Genomic DNA, 20826 nt, shown 5'->3' with positions numbered 1-20826 from the left:
TGCTACTTGGATGATGTGGTGGTATTTGCGCCTGACTTCCCAACGCACCTTCGTCGCTTGGAGCAGGTTTTACGATGTCTCGCTGAAGCTGGCCTTCAACTAAACTTAAAGAAATGTCACTTTGGGGCACGCAAGCTGACCATTCTCGGACATGTCGTATCGAAAGATGGCGTACTCCCTGATCCCGCTAAGCTACGTGCCGTTAAAGAGTTCTTGAGGCCTGCGTCTTTAAAAGAGTTGCGCAGTTTCATCGGCCTTTGTTCATACTTCCGCCGATTCATTCGCAATTTCGCCTCGATTATGGCACCTTTGACTGACCTGCTTCAAGGAGACCCCAATCTGTCCGCGTGGTCCCCGGCTTGCGATCATGCGTTTGCGACGCTACGTCAGCTACTGACCACACCACCCATACTGCGTCATTTCGATCCAAGTGCTCCCACAGAAATCCACACGGATGCTAGCGGTGTCGGTCTTGGAGCAGTCCTCGCCCAACGAAAGCCCGGCTACCAAGACTATGTTGTTGCGTACGCAAGTCGCACACTAACAAGAGCTGAAACAAATTATTCAGTAACTGAAAAAGAATGCCTAGCGATCATCTGGGCCATTACAAAATTTCGGCCTTACCTGTACGGTCGACCCTTCGATGTCGTTACCGATCATCACGCACTTTGCTGGTTGTCCTCCCTCAAAGATCCCTCCGGCCGCTTGGCAAGATGGGCTTTGCGGCTCCAAGAGTACGACATCCGGGTTATCTACCGCTCAGGCCAGAAGCATGCCGATGCCGACGCTCTTTCGCGTTCGCCTGTTTCCACTGACATTGCGAGTGTCTCCATTCTGGACAACTTATGTTCGCCATTAGGATCCATCGACATGGCTTTGGAGCAACGCAAAGATTCGTGGATTGCGTCTTTGATGGATTACCTATCTGACGCGCTCGCACACCCGCCATCTCGAGCACTACGCCGACAAGCCTCTCACTTCGCCATCCGTGATGGCATCCTTTATCGCCGCAACTACCAATCTGACGGCCGCAAATGGCTACTTGTCATACCCAGGCAACTCCGCGCCAGCATATGTGCTGCTTTTCATGCCGATCCACAGTGCGCACACGCTGGTCTGTTTAAGACCTATGCCAGACTACGTCTTCGGTTTTACTGGCGCGGCATGTACACATTCGTACAAAAGTACATTCGATCTTGCACACAGTGTCAACGCCGCAAGCCCGATCCTTGCCGCTCTTCTGGACCAATGCAGCCGTTGCCGTGCCCAATGCGACCATTTGACCGGGTTGGAATAGACCTTTACGGTCCTCTACCATACACATCCGCCGGAAATCGCTGGGTTATTGTGGCGATAGACCACCTCACGAGATATGCAGAAACAGCCGCTCTGCCAGCCGCAACGGCACGTGACGTTGCGTCTTTCCTGCTTCAACGCTTTGTTCTACGTCGTGGCGCTCCTCGTGAACTCCTGAGCGACCGAGGGCGCGTCTTTCTCGCGGATGTTATTCAAGAACTTCTCGCTGAATGTCATGTGATTCACCGCTGTACTACCGCATATCACCCTCAAACAAACGGCTTGACCGAGCGTTTCAACCGAACTCTTGGAGACATGATTTCTATGTATGTCGCCTCTAACCACACCAACTGGGACCTTATTCTTCCCTACGTCACGTACGCCTACAATACGGCACCCCAGGCGACGACCGGCTTTTCTCCCTTCTTTTTACTCTATGGCCGAGAACCATCGTCTCCGATCGACACCATACTTCCCTACCGACCCGACTCCTCAGAGGGCACACCAGTTTCCGAAGCTGCTCGATATGCAGAAGAATGTCGGCAACTAGCCCGCTCCCTTACAACTCAGGAACAGGGGCTACAGAAATTTCGACACGACGACGGACGGCCCCACAATCAATTTTCGCCCAACTCTCTTGTTTGGCTCTGGGTGCCTCCCACTCCTGCGCCAGGTAACTCCTCGAAGTTTGTCAGCCGGTACCATGGACCCTACCGCGTGCTACAGCAAACTTCTCCCGTTAACTACATCATCAAACCCCTCACGCCCACGACGGACCTGCGTCGCCGAGGCCGCGAAACTGTTCACGTGGATCGCCTTAAGCCATATCACGAACCCCTTGTCCTTACGACACCTTAGAACGCCTACTGGGCTCCGTCTTCAGCGAGGGGGAAAATGTGATGATGAAGAAGTGCACCCTGAAGAGCTAGCTACACAGTCGTATCGTCAGCGCTACACAGGAGCGGCGCGTGCTGAACGTTGTTGCTGTTTTGCGCTGGCTAGGCTTACGGTTCTACACTGTCATATTACAGTTTCTCTTGTCCACGCCGTGTCTCAGCTCTTTATTATAATATATATATATATATATATATATATATATATATATATATATATATATATATATATATATATATATATATATATATATATATATATATATCGTCAAGAAAGTTTTTTCGCCAGGAATTTCTCTCTTTCTCTCTGTACTCGTTATTAGAGTTATTGCAAGGCTCGCCGGGCAAATCGGCGCACGTGTTCTGGGAACGAAGCAGAAGATGATAAACAAGAAGAAGAGGATGAAGAGAGCGCGTACCGGTTCATGATGATGGTCATTTCTGTTTCCCCGTCACGGACCAATGCTCGACTTAAACAGCTGCGGTGTTAAAAATTATCAAACTATAAGGGACATTGCGTTAACCTCTCAGAAATACGTCCGTGGCATATTTCTTCGGTACTAATGTTGAAAATCACTTACATTCTTTTCTTCCTTGTCGTCGGAACGCGCCATTGGGAGACCATATTAATAACGGCAACCCCATCTTGCTAGCTCTATTTGCAGCGAAGCTACAGACATTCTACAGTCTAACGAGACCCTTAATTAATCATAATTAAGAATTACATGTGGTAAGTGTACTCCTTCCTAACCCAACACTTGGGTACTACGTGCCCACCAAACGTTACTTTCCTGTGTTCAATTACGGCGGGCCTATAAACCCTCTTCTGTGCTTTCAGGGTGTAAGCGGCCCATTTATTACGTTTTAAAAAAAAAATTGCAGACAGTCTGCACTGGAGTTACTGTATATGCTACCTTTAGGTAGCAGAGTTGCGCATAGGTCTGGCTAGCAACCACAGCCACGCTGTGAAGTCGCACTCCGTCTTTGCAGGCGACGTGCCTACCGTGTCGCTGGTTAACATGTCTGGCGTGTCGAAGACCGGCGATAAACACTGACTATCGATGACTAGTGTTAATTCAGTTCGCTGCAGCGGCAGCTTCGAGAAATACAAAAATTGGCCCGAGAGTCAGCTTCTCGGCAATGCATGGCTTCTAGCGGCGTTTGGAAGACAGATGCGCAACTCTACTACCTAAAGATAGCATATACAGTAGTAGCATATACAGTACCTCTAGTTTCCAAAGTCGCTCAAAGCTTGGCGCAGCGAAGCACGGGCCCGTCGCCGCTCGTACTCCCCGTCGACCGACACGTGTAGGAACACTGAAGTTTTGTTCGTTTTTTTTTTTTAAGGCGAGAGCACTCACTCTGGTTATAGTCTCGAATTTAGAATTTCTAAGCTAGGATAATATGTTCAGCTCGGCGAGCAGCATCGACGACGTAGGTGCATCTGGCCTGTTCGTATAACCTGTCCTGTCGTCTTCACTGTTCGCCATGTCGTTTGCATCGGTAGAGTTTTATTGCGATAGCAATTATATGGACAGTCTCGGCTGGAAAATGTCCGTCCCTGTCGCCGTCATTCACCGTATATGTATAAGTATGTATGTATATAGAAAAGTCATAAAGAAAAATAACTCAGAAATTCTTTCCGACGCGCGGAATCGAACGGGCGACCTCTCGATTTGCAGCCCGTCGCATTAGACGTTAGGCCACGACAGCACCGTCTTTCAGCCTGCTAACGGCGCGCTATTTATATACACCACGTAATTCAGCATGCTTTCTTAGTGGCTACATAGGTGGCGCGACGTGCGCGCGCCGCTCCTGCGATCGCCGTTGCTCTTCGCTCTACAGGGCGTGGTCGCTTTCGTGCGCTTATCTCGAGGAAAGAAGGGGTGGCCGGTGGGGTGCTTCGCTTCGCTCGCTGCAGCGGCCGCGTTTGCGAAAGGAGCGCGCTGTTCAAACAGAAATAAGTAACAACTGTGACAATTAGTTCGCGCTCGTCTTGTGTGTACCTGTTCGTTCGTTTCGTGCGTCCTGCTTTATGTTTGAGCAGTGCGCTTCAAAGTGTCGAGCTGTGACGCATTAGTTCGCGCTCGTCCTGTGTGCGTTCTTTTCGTGCGTCCTTTGGGCTCGAGCGACACGCTGGCAAATTCGAGCTGCTTTCCATTCTTCGCGTTACATTACAATTTAGTGCTATCGCATTCATTGCTTCGCCGTTGCGGCGAAACTGTGACTTTTTCTTTTATTTCTTTTTTTGCCGTACAAAGGGTATTCCTCCTGGCTATTTAAGCCGGCACCAAACGAAATATTCTTTGGAGGAACATATATTTGACCAGACCTAGTAGACGTACACAAAAACCCAATCAATGTGCTGGAAGAGGGATGCCGGCCGCCATAACTTCATTCCGTATAAAGCCTCGTACGCCTATAATGCGATAAACGTGTGGTTCGGCACCAACCGGCGGCAAGTTATATTTCCATGCTTAGTTCCTTTTTCCTTGTGGCTTCTACATTTCAGTTCAGAACTACACCTACTTCCCCTATGTTTTACTTGCGACTTCATTCCATGGTGCTTCATATGCCTATCGCCGTCATTGCATGTCATGACGTCCGTTTAAGCGCGGTCGCAAACGAAATTTTACCAGAAGCAATAGACCCAGACTAGAAACATTCAGCCTCGACTAGGATTATCTTACGCGCAATTTAACTGAGTCAGGTCAGCTCAAGGCATTCAGCCACACAGACAGCCACAATATTGAACAAAGGACTGCCTGGCAAATAAAAAAATGCTCACTGTCGCCGTTGCTTAGTGAGAGGCCTCGTGCCGGCGCTGGTGTTGCCGGAGCGAGCCTGTTCATAGGGTATAAAGGCTTCTATGGCCGCTGCAGATTCTTTGGCGGTAGCAGGATATGTCACATTAGGCGACTGCAGCGGCATCACGAGACCTCAAGACCTTCCATGTCGCGTTTTCAGTTTCTTTCACTTTTTGGTTCTGGCGGTGCGTCACTACACACTGCGGGACGCCCCCGGAGCGGCATCTATGACTTAATTACCCAAGAGGCAAAGAAGTGTGATTATTCATTAACAGTTAATTAGTTAATTGCCTGCCAATTAAGCCACTTTGGTTCAAGTACACTCGCATAAAAAGGGTAGTTATGCTTGAAGTATATGCCAGCACAATCAAAGTAACCCCTTTTCTCATGTAAGAATGGCAGACTGGGCGTGTTGGTTCAGCATATTTGAAGTGTAAGGCGCGACGACAATGTACAAAAGGGAGAGTACACACACACTGAGCGCCACTTCCAACAATGTTTATTACGAAATGAGCACAGTATACGTATATATATATATATATATATGTATATATATATATTATATATATATATATATATATATATATATATATATATATATATATATATATATATATATATATATATATATATATATATATATATATATATGTGTATATATATATTTATATATATATATACTATGACCCCGCGCTGTCACGAATCATCAGTGCGCAGTCGCATTCAAGTAAAACAACTTAGATGTTAGTGAAATTGAAGCAACGCTAATACACTTATCGCAAGCTTCTTCGATGATTTTCTTGGCCTCAATGATTAATCTTACCCATTTATCGTGGCTTCTGGCGACAAAAGAGCAGGCCCGAAAGTCATTTCATTGCCGTGATTGTCAATGTTGTTCTGACTTTCGCGTTTTTTAACTGAAGGTTGTAAACTTTGTATTGCGTTGTTAATGATAAAGCTTCGGCATTACACGCCATAAATTTTAATTTAAAATGTTTCTATTTCATCTTGTATACACTTAAATTTATTGATACGAATGAGATTTTTATCCCTTAATATATTGAGATAACTACATGAGCAAGTCTAAATCTGACCCTAAATAGTATGCACTTTTTGCGCTGAGTCCTCTCACTTACATATATTTATGTAGGATTCTACATTTAAATAATAATTTGCTCCTATCAGTCAACTTCCTGCCACAAAAAGCTTTAAAAAAACATGAGCTAGGACCAACATCTGGTCAGCTTCGTACACGTCTGGCTATTGAAAATGTGATTAGAATTCCTCATACCACACTGATGACTATCGATTTCTTTGGCTGAAGCGGCTTCTTTACCATTGTAGGTAAAAGTTCCAGGGCAAGAAACAACATACTGGTGTCGACTGCTCAAGCTTCCAAGCGACTTCGGCTATAAGAAGCACATCGTGAGGGTAAGGCACCTATTTGTTATTTCGAATGTTACCCACCACAATAGGTTAGTGGCTGTGGCATTCCCCTGTCTAGCTTGAGGTCACAGGTTCGATCCCTGTAGCAACGGATGCACTTTTGCGGGAGCAAAATGCATTAGCGCAACGTTAAAGGAGCCCTGCAATACTTTTCCAAGTAATCGTCGAATGGCTTCATTAAAAGAGCTTATTGCCTCACGAATCGACTGTCGCAAAAGTTTTTTTAAATCCTTCAAGTGCGAGCGGAGTTACAGGGATTCGTGGCACGCTTAAAGTGCTTTATCTCTCCTTTCGCGCCAGCGAGCGCGCCGAAAGCTACGCAGGGAAGGAGATGACAAGGGGGCAAGAAGATGCGTCCCTTCATCAGCGTGCGTCACGACCTTGAGCGCTCTCTTTTCGTTTTTAACACGAAAGTGTTTTATGCCGGGGTCCACCAAGACTTTCATGACGTATTTCCGTCACGGAAGTACGTCAGCAAAATGAATGCTATCAGATGGCAGAGAAAAACAACTAAGAAAAGGTTCCGTTGACGGGAGTCGAACTTATGACCTCTCGGTCCGCGACGATGGCTGGCGGGCGTTTAGCCCATTGAGCTACCGCCAAACACATTACAGAGGCTACATGAACGCGCCTTTTATCTTTCACACTTTCCTCTCGCAGTGCTCTTCGATGGATTGACGGATGCTATGAGCGTCCCGTTTATAACGGCGTGGTGACATCTGTGCCACCAGGCTCGAAAAAAAAAACGCGCCGTTGCTACGACCGTACCATTCGGCGCGTTGCCAATACAAGTTTAATTTCGTCAACGCTTTAACACATCGTGAGATGGCGGCTTGAGCCCAAGCCTCGCTCATAGCATCCATCCATATCTAAAAATAGCTCTCCGACGCTCGCCTGGCTGTCGCACCGGTCGCACCGCGTTCCCCGCTCGCCCTGTGAGAAGTAACGGTCAGGTTAAAGGGAAGACATGACGCGCCTAGCGTTTCTCTTCGCATTTCACGACGCTGTGAAGGAGTGCATATTCAGTGACAGTGTTTATTAATGTGCTTGTTGATGCCACCTGCGCGGGATTCACCATATGCGGTGTCTACGTATACGTTAAGAACTTCAGCTACTGCAAGGGTTAAAGGGGTCATAAACCACTTTTCCAAGTAATTATCTAATGACCTCAGTATCGGAGTTTACTGCCTCCCGAATCGATTGCCGAAAAATTTCTCGAATTCGTCAAGAATGAGTGGAGTTACGGGGGTTTGACGCACGCTCTCAGCGCTTTCTCTCTTTTCTCGTGCCGACGAGCGCACTCGAAGCTACACAGGGAGGGATGGCACGGGGGAGAGAAGTTACGTCAGCGCGCGTCATGAAACGCGATCGCTCTCCCGTTGTGATTCGCGAGCGCGAGTGCGGCTACCGTGTACTGAGCAGTGCTGCGCCGGCAAGTGGCGGCGCCTCGTGGCAAGAAGCGCATCTGATCCGAACGCCGCTCTCGATTTATGTCGGCTATCGGCCAATGAGGATGCTATGTCTTTTACGACGCGGCGATGCAGATCGCGACGTCAACCGGCAGACGCCCCGCCCACCGACGAGAGTGAAAACCAGCCTCTGTTTGGAAAGAGGGCGCCTGAGAAAACAGTAACTTCGCGTTCCGCTTGTAGCCTTTACGCGACGCGCACGACTGCAATATTTCGCTGAGCAGTTCATAGCCGTTTCAGCTTTCCGCAGGATGTTTTTTCAACAAGCCCAAGGGGTGCTTCATGACCCCTTTAAATCATGATCATGGGCGTTAGTCGTCGGTATGGAGATGTGCCACTAGGCGTCAACGTGAGTGCGGTGCGCCCACATCAAGCGGTGTGCCAAACAACAGTAGACATTGTACAAGCTCTCAGATACCAATGCACTATAAATAATAAACTACTTCTGTGACGACACGTTTCACTTTCGTGTAATACCGGTTTTTCTTCATACGCGCTGCTTACTTTCAGTCGATCGCGAACAGACACGCGGGCACGTGGCGTCATCCTGCGGCGGCCACGGTAACTATGGAGCTCACGATGCTGAAATCAGGCAATGGCCGTGGACTTCGTGTTTATGGCGTGGTCATTTGGGTCTATGGCATCATTTGTCGAGACAAGAGGGAACGCTTTCTAGATGACTTTGAGAAATAATTGTACATTACAGGCCACGTGCTGCTCTATAATGTTTGGCTCGCGTGTTCTCAGGAGCCTCGACTACCGATTGGTAGAGTTTTTTGACCATGCTGAAAAAATTGCGGGCAGTTTGCACTAAGTTGCGCAAAGCTTGGTACAGCGAAGCACGGACTCGTCGCCGCTCGTGCTCCCAGTCGACCGACACGTCTAGCTTCGAGATGCGTGGCTTCCTCCGCGGGAGTATGCAGCCAGGCTGTGCACTATAAAGCGGACGTTGCTCGCGATATCTCCGTCGGTGGGCGTGGATCAGCTACTGCGCATGCGCGGCTTGGCCAGGTGGTGAGGTATCTGGTCTCTAGACGACGCGATGCTTGCTTCCTCTTTCTTGGTATCTTTCAATCTTTTTTTGCTCTCTCTACTTCTTTCTCTCTCTTTCGTTGATGTTCTCTCTGTCTCTTTCTTTTTCTTTCTGCGTTTCTTTCTCTCTATTCCTCTCTTTCTCATTCTTTCTGTGCTACGTTTTACTCTCTCCCCTCCTCCTTCCCATCACATCTCTCCTCCTCACGCTCACCTCTTTTTCCCACCCCCTTGCTACACTATACTATACAAGGCTATGCTATGCTCTGCTAGCGTGCCTGGATAGCCGAGTGTTTAGAATGCTCGCCTTCGGATCGAGGGTACGCGGGTTCGAATACCGCCTCGTGAGGAGGAGGAGGAATAAACGTTTATTGCTCGAAACGGTGTCGCGGTGCTAGTCTCGCGTCTACCCTTGGTGGGAGGTCTCCTCATTCCAGGAACCCTCTGACCTTCGCTGTCTCTTTGGCCCTGGCGACAAGACGTCGTTGTTGGTCCAGGTCCTCTGAGGCGAGCTTAGCCTCCCACGTTTCGAGAAGATCCTCGTTTTCTTGAGCGGCGTTACATGCATTCGGCGAAGGCGTTGTGTCTGTCTGTATACTGCATGGGCACGCGAGGATCATGTGGGCCAAGGTGTCAGGTACGCCGCAAATTGGGCAGAGGTAGTCATGCAACGTTGGAGGACAGCGCCATACTCAGAAGACTGCAGAGCAACACTTACACCCGCCTCGTGAAGAAATTTTTTTTCGGGAAGAATTTTTCTCTTTCTTTATATCAGTACTCGTTCTCGGGTAGCCGCACAGTGGCACATACCCGTTAAGATGATGACAGTTTTCTGCTATCGACTGACGAGGAACGATTTGCTAAACAGCTTCGCTGTTAAACAAAAATTGAGTTCAATACGAAACAAGCAGTTAGTCATTGTAAGTCTACCGCACGAAGCTTAAACGGAGACGAAGACAAAAGGGGGACAAGCGCTACATAGACAAAGTGCGCTTGTCCCTATTTTGCCTACGTCCACGTTTAACATTCGCACTCTACAATGGATCACCAGCTAGCCCAGAGCACCCTGGTAAGTTATTTTCACATAAAAGAGTTTCTATCCACACCTTCCTTCCTACTATGTGCCGCGACGTATAGAGCTTAGCAGCTATGGGCGCTTCGGTGTTCTCCGTTCATGCATCCGCTGCAACAGTACGAAGCCAACATCCAAAAGGGAAGCGAGGCGCTGGTCCACCACATGGAGCTGTTCCACTGCGAGGCACCGGTTGATGAGGTACTGCCCTCGTGGAACGGACCGTGCAACAGCCCCGACAGGCCCCAGCCACTGGACCGCTGTAAAAGGGTCATAGCCGCCTGGGCCATGGGGGCTCCGGTAAGTACGCCTTTCGCGCCTAAATTCAGCCGGTGTCAGATATTTCGTCCTGGTCTATTGATCGAAAGCAACGCCTAACAAAGTTATGGGTTTGAATGTCACCTACAAATGCCGTTACGTTAGATCACCTAAATCCTCATCTCGTACGAGTTGAAAAGTGCGGTGTTCATACTTGCAACTCGAACATAGGCAACATGGGTCCATGGACGACACGGTGTGTGTGCGCGCCTGCGTGCGTGTGTATGTGCGTGTGCATATGATGATGACGACGTTTGAGGTTGTGGCGAACAAACACTCTTGACACTGCAAACACTACATGGAAATTCCAACCTTCGTTTCTGTTTAGAAAATCAGGCCATAGGCAAGCGATCTTAATTCCATTACGGCGTCTGAAGCATATGCAAGCATAATGGTTGCAGTTGATTACTCTGAGTAGCAGAACATACCGTATACATCACAAAAAAGTTGTTCCCGATACACGGCACTGTCCCACATATGAGACATATATCACGCGCAACTCAAGTGGAATCGGTAACATAGCAACTATGCAGTAAGACTTTCGCGACAAACATTTTTTGACGCTTTTGAGTAGAGCGGCTAGAGCCTGTTTTATATTATGTGGCATTTGCTGAAGCATTACGGACATTGAAAGGAATGCAAATGTTTGAAGTGTGGAAAGCTCGTTGAGCAATGAATGTCGCTGGAGCCAAGGTTTCGACAAAGGGACGAACACAAGCACTCTTGTCGAAACGTTGGCTGCGGCGATATTCCGTGTTGAACGAATTTTCGTGGCCACCATTCAGCTTTTGTGCTTTAATTCCGCGATAAATAGAACTTTTTGGCTGAATAAAAACTAAAGCGGTCATTCAGAGTTGCTAGAATTCACACACGTCATTTGTGTTGGTTTGAAATGCTAAACCAGCGGATAAACCACGAACGAATCAAGGTAAACTCGTAGCCGACTTGCCTATTTCGCAGTGCTTCTGGCACATGCAACGAGTATCCCGGCAACGTCTCGTGTCTTATAGCTTGCTACTGTGTTTTTGTTCACCACAAGGTTCGTTTCCATGTCTTTGTAACGTACTCGTTCCTGCGTCTATTATCTCTCTCTCTCTCTCTTTTTTTTTTCTGGTTGCTGGATGTCTTTGAAAGATATATGTAAGCGGCCGTACGAACACAGTAGAAAGAAATAACGATTGGTACGAGAGAGCTAACGCTGCCCGTATGTAAATCTGACCGTCAGGGGCGTAGCCAAGGGGGGGGGGGTTGAACCCCCCCCCGAAATTTTTCAAATTTGCTTGCGTATATATGCACGCACACATACAAACGCACGCACGAACATACATAAAGTATGGTTGAACCCCCCCCCCCCCGAAAAAAATTTCTGGCTACGCCCCTGCTGACCGTGTCTACATAGTGAATTCCGATGGCGATCGCGTAAAACGCCTGTCATCCAGACGTGTCAGCTCGCTATCTGCAGCAGTAAGAAGGCATGATAAGGCCTCGCTACGCCGACAGCGCTAACACAGCTAAAGCTTGAATTTTTCGCGAGTCTCAGTATCGGTGTAAGTACACTATATCCTCTTGTATCAGAAGTCAGAGCTAAATCGAAAACACTCAGCCAGTTCACCTTTGGTGCGAACGTGCGCTCTGGACATGCCTCACTCTTTTCGGAAACGTAAGTCTGCCGCCGAACATTGACGGTGGCAATCTGACCTGCATGCCGTCGTTACCGCGAGCTTTGTGAACCGTACCTGCTTGCCATATACTTGACTTCCGCGGCGACCACTTCGCAGCCACTGGCGTATCCGGAAGAGGCCGGCCTTTCCGCCGGTGGGAGCGACTATTCGGCGTACGTGATGCTCGAGGTTCACTACAACAACCCGTCGCTGCGCACTGACTACGTGGACAGTTCGGGCATCACCATCTACTACACGGGAGAGCTGCGCCCATTCGACGTGGGAATTCTGGAGATCGGGCTCGAGTACACAGACAAGATGGCCATCCCACCGCGGCAGCCGGGATTTCACCTAATCGGATACTGCATCTCGGAGTGCACGCGTGTGGTATGCATGTGCAATCTATACGCCTTTTCAACGAAGAACGCGTCCTCTGTACGCTGGCACGGGTGCAAAGTGCATGTTGCTCCACCCTATGAGAAGGTGCTTACATGCGCACACAACAGTCCGGTGGTCATTATGACGACGCTCCAGGGAGCGCTTTACTCCGTTTTCAAATAATGTAGCACAATTACGCGGCGTATACGCTGACGCCATGGAGAGAGTAGGAGATGTCTCTGTCACGGAGACACTCAATTTACTGCGCAGAAGCATGCGCGTTGTTCGCATGAATGGTTGATACCAGCTGCAACTTCCACCCCAGTTCCACGTTATTTTGAAGCGCAGAACGTACGCGCCCTTTCGTGATTGACTCACACGACCCGCCCATTTTACTATAGTTAACATCAAAGAAAACGGCCGCTTTTTTCCTCGGACACTTTGCTATAGGAAATCGCAAGCTTAGTAGAGCATGCTACATAAATCATGCACAACCATTTGCACGTTCTAAGCAAGATCCTAAGCAGGGTTTTACGACGTTGCAAGGAGTTGCGCCTCTGCAGCGCCTACAGGAACCTAACGCTGATTATCGTTTCCTGGAAGGGCATTTTAACAACACGAACGAAAACGACATGGCGCCAACAAGCGTGGAACAAAGAGATGGACTCTTGCAACACACGGTTCAGATTCGCAAGCTACATGTTTTTATTCGCACAATATGAACTGACTGTGCATGAGTGTTATAGACAATAAGCCAAAAAACTGCCATGCGTTTGGCACGTATCAATAACCTGTCATAGTCTCTGAAGGTGCAAACTGTGTGTGAAGGATACTATCTGTATCAGTGTGGTGAAACTTGAACGCAAGTTATATAGTAGACACAAGTCTGTGCCGTGGTGGCCACAGCAGAGTAACAAAGTACAAAGAAGAAGCTCGACCGTCGTCATGCCGAATGAAAACGTTAATTCATATGCAAATGTGTTTAACGTTGATTGGTTATCAGAATACATTGCTTGTTCCGAGCGGAGGAAGCTGCAGTGGCCGCAGTATGCTTTAATTTTTTTACTGCCGACTCACTCGAAATATTTCAGAGATTAAGCCTGCTAAATGGATAGCATAATGCTCGTTTGCGCTTGTTTATTCGTTAGCCTGACGGGACCTTTGAGCCATCAACAAACTAGTACAGCTCCAAGTTCCGCCACTGCACTATTCTGCAGAGCCGTACAACACTTTACGCAACTGCTCTCTCTCTCTCTCTTTTAAAGGAACACACTTTTTTTTTTTGCGAGATGGCGATGACCGAGGAGACCCAACTCGATCAGCGACTCATAGAAAGAAACCGCCAAACGTTGTATTATAGGGTTACCAATACTCTGTGGTAATAAATTATCGAACCATTTTGTTTTCAAAGCGTAAATCTTTCAGACAAAGAGCTGGCGCACACAACATGCCGACACTATACCGAAAAAAGACGCTTGGTAAGCCAGAAAAGGCCAAAAAACATGGTTGATCCCTCTGTCATAGGAATCGGTATATAACACGAAAGTAAAACGTGTCTTCACAGACGTAGTTGAGCGTTTGTTGTGGATTGTTTCGCCCCGAGGGCGAAGGAATGAATGCTATAGCAACAAGTTGTAATGTCACGTGAAAAACGGCAAGCAGCTGGAAACTTGTAACGCGCTGCTCAAGCAGAAAGGACGCTCGGAACGAACATACACAGGATGAGCGCGAACTAACAACTGTCACAGCTCGACAGTTAAAGCGCGCTGGTCAAATACAAAGGAGGACGCACGAAACGAACGCACAAGTATACACAGGATGAGCGCGAACTGCCACAGTTGTAACTTATTTGTTTGTGAGCAGCGCGCTCCTTTCGCAAAAGCGGCCGCTGCAGTGAGCGAAGTGACCTTCGTGCTCTCTGTAACTTCAGCGCAAACTTGCGGTGACAGCGCAAGACGTACAAGATAAGCGCGCGCGCAGGAGCGACCACGCCCTGCAGAGGCGCACGCTCATCCAAACGCGTGAGGCGACGCGCGCCGTTCGAGCTCTTCGCGCCATCTCGCTAGTGATAACGAAAACACGCTGATGTACCGCGATCTCTGAGTACAGCCACCGGCAAATGGTGTATATAAATAGCACGCCGTTAGTGTGTCGAAGAACGTGCCGTCTGTGGTGGAGTCGTTTCGCGCTGCGCGCTGGGAATCGAGGGGTCGTAAGTTCGACTCCCGGTGACGGATCTTTTTCTTCTAGTTTTTTTCTTTGCCATATGTTAGTCTTTGTATTTTACAACGGTCATATCCGTGACCGAAATGCGTCAGTAGAGCCATAGTGGACCCCGGCATAAAACACTTTCGTGTTAAAATGAAAGGCGAGCGGCTGCGTCGGCCTGAATTTCCCACACCAAGTTGGCCGTAACGTGTATGGATTCTGTTGGCTTGTGATCGAGCTTAGTTAAGAGTTTATTTGTGAAGGTGGACTTCACTGCTTTTTTTAAAGGAGTCGGAGACTAACCACAGGAAATTTTAAGAACATTTACTATAGTAATAACAACCCAAATACGAAAAGATGCTTTGTAATTTGCGACGTCAAACTGACCTACCAGCGCTATGGTTTTTTTTCGAGGTTTATTCGAGGTTTATTCAACATTCAATATTCAATAAAGTAAAGTGTAAGTAGAAGCTTGATATTATACAGAAGGAGGTCCCAAAGTAAAAACTGTCAGGAGGACATCCTGTGAATACATGTATAAAAAATGTAGAAACAAACATGTCAGGAAATTCGAAAAGTGCAACTTTGACCTTCTCTTGCAATAATCAACTTGCCGCTACGAAGTCAACGAAAACTGGCTGTTTAGTTAACATACACTTTGTCAGCCTAGACTACTTCGGCGTTAAGTATCCCGTTGATCGAACACCGCCTGCAATCCTGTCATGCATGCAGTGATTATTGTATGCAAGAAATACGTTCTTAAAAGCGCCGTGCACGGTGCCGATTCTGATTGCGCTCATCAGTAACGTCCTCTGCATGCTGACCGATGGCCCGCAGGCTTTACCCACCTCCGGCATCACGCTGGTCGCCGCTCAGCTGCACACGCACCTAACCGGCGAACGGATCAGGGTCCGCCATGTTCGCGGGGGCGCCGAGCTGCCCGAGATGGCTCGCGACGACCACTTCAGCACCCACTTCCAGGAGATTAGGCTGCTCAAGAGGAGGCTACAGCTCATGCCGGTATTTACATGAGGGCTTTTGAAATCATTGATTTTCAATGCATGCGTCAAACTATAGACCAGTTCACTGCTTGCAAACACAGGCCCTGGACAGCTTCCGGTTTTATCAACCGATGTAGCCTAGTAGCACTGGCGGGTAAGAAAAGCCCTGGCGAGTAGCCCGCAGATTTTCAACACTTTTCTCCCTGTGTTTTGCCAACCAGTTCAAATAAATGTCTTTCTAAGCTACACAAAAGATTTAAACAGGTACCCTTAAATTTTATGCGCTTCCCTTTTATCTGAAAACGCAAATGGGGCTTTTCTTACTCTGAGTAGGCAACTTAAAAACACGCTTTCCGCTTCGGTGTTAGAGACTTATAAATGAAGTGACTGGAAGTTGCTTGGGGTACAACGCTTGCCGCTTCTCGAGCCGTCTACAAATGAAAACAAAAGCCATATGCGAGAAAAATGTTGCGAACAGCTCGAAAGTAGTGTTTGCTTTTTTTTTTTTTTGTCATCAGCGCTTTAGTAGCGGCGCCAGACATCAATGAACGCGCGATGACAACTAATTCGGTAAATATTGAATGTGCGCCAGCTTATTGGTTGTTTTAGAGCAATTGCTCGAAAGGTATGTAGGGGGCCGTATTCAATGTTCTGCAAGTGCGCTTCACTTATTTCATATGACCCATACAAGATGGTGGACATCGCTCAAAAGCTGCAAATAAAGCAGAAGCGTAAGGGTCTGGAACCACAAACCTTGCCACTATCCTTTACCTTGCTACATCATCGTTATTTGCAAAACAACCCATGGTACAGTGTTGCCGTGAGCCGGAGATCGGTCATCTTTTGTAGGGCAACGAGGTAGCGTTACTGTGTTGAAGTACTTCGGTTATCCCGCACAGAGCTACGAATGGTTCAAGACCCATCCCTAATTAGTAAGAATCCTCAGACTGGTACACTCTTCGAGGTGGGGGTTGGGGTGAGTCAGAGGGGATGAATATTCTTGTCAAATTTTAGGAAAATTCCATATGCCGTTTTCCCACAAAATGCCTCCTTGCACGCTGTGGCACCAAACTACGCGCGGTATACGAATGCAGCTTGTAACATTTTAGGGGCGAATCCCTCGTTCTCACTCTGCAGCTGAAAACCATCCCACTGAGCACAGCTCTCGAACTCAAACGTGTACGACAAAAACTGGCTATAGAATACGCCATCTATATAAAAACTACGTCTAGCATCTCACTGAAGAAAAATACCTCCTGCAGCAATCGCCGGTTAAGAAAAACGGTTTCTGAGTCTGTCAGACATCTAACCATGTACCTGCATACCATGCCTGGCTCGAACAAGCTCGGATAACGTGTAATTCTTAAGGTACACCTATATTGAACAAACGAATTTTGTGGCTGTGATATTGCGTTTGACGCCGCGTGGATGTCTTGCCTTTTCACTCTCGCTACGCAGGGCGACGCCTTGGTGATCAACTGCACCTATAACACGCTTGAAAGAACAAATGTTACACTGGTAAGTTTTTGGCGAACTGATTGACACCTCGCTGAATGTTTGAATGCAGGGTTGTAAACTGGAGCAACAAGAGCTTGATTTGGGCGAGTTGGTTCATGCTGCATATCGTAGGTACAGCGCAACATCAGTAGAAAGAAAACGACACACAGGAAAGAGCGCTGACTTTCAACTAAAGTTTATTGAAGGTGCTCCGGCCGCTTTTATACATGGCGCAGGACCCGTGTGCATGCGCGATAACACGTGTGAGACTATGTATGACTATGCTAACTAAGAAAAGATTACTCTCTATCGGATAGGTGAAGTGAAAGTGTACTAACGCACTGATCCGAGGCCTTGCCGATAAAAAAAAGGCTTCTATAATTTCTCTTTCATGTTTCATTTTTGCTTTTTTAAAAAACCTTGTCTTATGGAATATAGGACTGCACTTGCACTCGTTGCAATGTATAGCCATATGGTTACCATACCCATTCTAAACGTTGTACGCATGTTGCTTAGCTCGATCATTAAAACATTGCCCTATTTGACCTATATATAATTTTCCACAGGTTAGCGGTATCTCATAGACAACATTTGATTGGCATTCTGTGAAGCTGTGCTCATGACGAATGTTGCATGGTCGACCAGTCTTCTTGCAATTTAGGACACACACTTTTGAGAGCTTGCACGGAGCGGAAAACAACAAATTAATATCGTATCTGGTTGCTATTTCCTTTAAGCTGTGAGACACCCTATGTACATAGGGTATGACATGCAATGGTCTTTGATCATTTTGTTTTCCCTTTGGTCCCGTGTTTTGGCGCTTTACTTTCTGTAGGAGGCTTTGGCAAGCGGGTACGACGCTCTTTCCTGTGTGTCGTTTTTTTTTTTTTTTTTGCTGATGTTGCGCTGTACCTACGATATTCAGTAAATTGGACTTGCGTCTAGTTAGCTTCCATGCATTTCCATCTCTCCCTCTATGCAAACTTGGTGAGCTGTATTCACACGACGGACGTGATCGCGGACGAATGAGTCACGTGACATGTGACGTGATTCGGATCGCTCAGCAGCAGCCGATTCACACGAGAGGGGAGAAATCGCGCTACAAGGGAGGATTTCGGCATTTCTGCCCGAGGATCCCAACCGTGATTTAGGCCTCCGTCGTTTCGCGAATCGCTCCGCGCGGACCGAAGGAGGACCGCGGGAACGAGTGACGTATGGTGGCATAATGTGCAAAACTGAGCCCGTTCTGCTAGCGCCCGTCCAGTCTAGGTGTCCTCTCTTGTGTCTGTGTCCTTATTTTTTGCGCTACCGAAATGAATGCCAGTAGTACGCAATCCGCGGGCTCGAATCGCGATTTGGTCAGTCGTGTGAAAAGAGCTGTAGGTCTCGTAAACTGTTGCGCGTGAAAGACGTAGACGGGGAACACAAAAAGACACGCCAACAATGTAAAAAACAAGACGGGGGGATGGCTTGCAATTCATCGCAATAGTTGTGCCTGTATTCCGGAGTTTCACAAGTGTAACATAATCGCAAACAGTAATAACGAAATGTCGCGTCTCATTATCGAGGCTCACAAGATCTCGGGCCTAAAAGAAAAATTGGGGGCCACTTAAGCTTCGCTTTTAAGAGTTGAACGCGATAGCGATATCCTGCCCCTAGTGCGCACTTCAAACACTACGAGTGTTTAACAGAATGCGCACACTAAGGTGTGTGCCTTATGTAATGGGTAGCATGCTTTAAACCAGAAACTTTTTCGAAGTAGAGATGCACCCACTACGTGGTCTGAAGGGAATACGCGCAGTAATGTGTGTGCCTTTTGTAATGGGTGGCTGTCTTTAAACCACCAAGTCGTTAGGATATTGACATGGTGAGACGCCCGATGGCAACGTACGCTTGTACCACGCAATATTACTGCGATATTACATCTCGTACTGTGACACACGCGTATTTTTGGGAGGCATGGAAGTTACTTTCAGTGCAGCTCCAAGCAGAGGCGTGGCTGTGTGGTAGAACACCTGCTTGCCACGCAGACGACCTGGGTTCTATTCTCACTCGGACCCAACATTCATATTATTTATTTTATTTGCAGCTTTTTCGATTTTTCGGTCACGGACAAGATGATGATTTTTCGCTCACAACCAACAGTGCCGACGCCGACGGCGGAATTTCTGCGACACGAGCTCTTTAACGCTATCGCGTTAAAATGCGTCAGCCAAGCGTCCATCTCACTTTCCGACAAGGAAATCGCGTATCTGTGTGGCGCAACACGTGTATATTGAGTGGACCGTGTTGTTGGTATGTCTGTCATGCGCATTGAGTTTTGCCAGGCATATAAGGTCACGTCGCTCTGCTAATAAAATTTGTTGACAGTGTGCGCTCCGTGTGTGTCTTTTTGTGTTCCCCGTCTACGTCTCTCACGCGCAACAGTTTACGAGAATGACAAACCAACAAGTCCAAGTCGACACCCTTCTCTAGAGCTGTAGAGTTCTTCAAACATTGATTCCCCCAAAATTTCCGTACTGGCTTGTCTTATTGGACAAAGGGAATAATACAAACGCAGAAATTCAGTGAATGGCAGAACAGTGCGTGAAAAATAACTTCGTATTTTTCGTATTCATTTATAATAGGACACATTGTGTTAGTACATCGAGATAACCATTGCTTTTCGCTTTGTGGCTTCGCAAGCGCCTCTAGTTGGCCACTTAAAGGAAGATGTTACAAGCACCTTCCTCTAAGTGCCAGCACTTTTACGATCGGTGTTAAATCGTTTCTGCATGCCCTTTTCTTCCATCTACGCTTGATCTTCACAACTGACCCATGCCTATTTTGCAGGGCGGCTTCGGTATTCGCGAGGAAATGTGTGTGTCGTACATCCACTACTTTCCCAAGACGGACTTGGAAGTCTGTAAAAGCTCCATAGAGACCAGCTTCCTCCAGGCATACTTCAAGTATATGAACCTGTAAGTAGGAGCTACGTTCTTTTTACGAGTATAGTGCCTTGGGAGCGTACCTTTTGTATACTGGGCGGTCTGCAATGTCTGCTACACTTACATAGTGTAGTCTTCGGCCTCTTTCTATTTTTTTAATGTTTTCGCAATGCCTCAAAACGCGAATGCGTGCGCTGTCAAGCGTCGTTCCCTCTTTGAGCTCGCTCAAGTGCAACGCCACGTGCGAATTCGCTCATCCCGTTATCTTCGTTACTCTTTTTTTGTGTGTGTGACAATAACCAACGCGGCTTTGTGCGATATTCGCTTTCGTTCATGTAAAAAAATGGCAACGAGTGACAGGTTTAGCCACTTGTGAATACTCGAGTTGCGAACTTGCGACAGATTCATCTCGTCAACAGAACCGTGATAACCAACGCTGTATACAGTATATACAGGGTGTCCCAACTATCACGCAGCACGATTTAAAGAAAAAGGAACGGCACTACGCGAAGCAAACACATATTTTCCCAGTACACTGGAATAGCCACTGCTGATTTTTTCGCGTGCAACGAATTTTGCTGGTCTTCCCTACAGACACTGGCCTGTCCAACACGTGGTGACAGACACTTCCAATTCAGGAGATGCTCAGGCGGAACAATTGCCGGCCATGCAGGCCAGACTAACCCCGCCTGCTGCAACATCACCACCACCACCACCTTAATAAGATTTAGATTATTAGCGATAATTATATTTGTAACTTGACAAGTAGTCACTTCATTATCAAACTGTCAGTGAGGAAAATGTATACTTGTAAATTGACA

General features: G+C 47.4%; 1 protein-coding gene across 1 annotated transcript in view; it reads left to right on the top strand.

Annotated features, from left to right (window-relative positions):
• LOC119400178 (dopamine beta-hydroxylase) overlaps positions 1-20826 on the top strand; it is a 62246-nt gene that overhangs the window by 30450 nt on the left and 10970 nt on the right. The window contains exons 4-9 of the mRNA XM_037667175.2: positions 6341-6427; positions 10136-10315; positions 12112-12381; positions 15418-15600; positions 17040-17099; positions 19911-20038. Coding sequence (XP_037523103.2) covers positions 6341-6427; positions 10136-10315; positions 12112-12381; positions 15418-15600; positions 17040-17099; positions 19911-20038 — 908 coding nt within the window. The remainder of the gene's footprint in view (positions 1-6340; positions 6428-10135; positions 10316-12111; positions 12382-15417; positions 15601-17039; positions 17100-19910; positions 20039-20826) is intronic.

This window comes from Rhipicephalus sanguineus, chromosome 1 (genome assembly GCF_013339695.2).
Source record: "Rhipicephalus sanguineus isolate Rsan-2018 chromosome 1, BIME_Rsan_1.4, whole genome shotgun sequence".
Classification (NCBI taxonomy): Eukaryota; Metazoa; Arthropoda; class Arachnida; order Ixodida; family Ixodidae; genus Rhipicephalus; species Rhipicephalus sanguineus.
The sequence above is the reverse complement of the archived record's forward strand: the minus strand, read 5'-3'. Positions and strand labels throughout refer to the sequence as shown.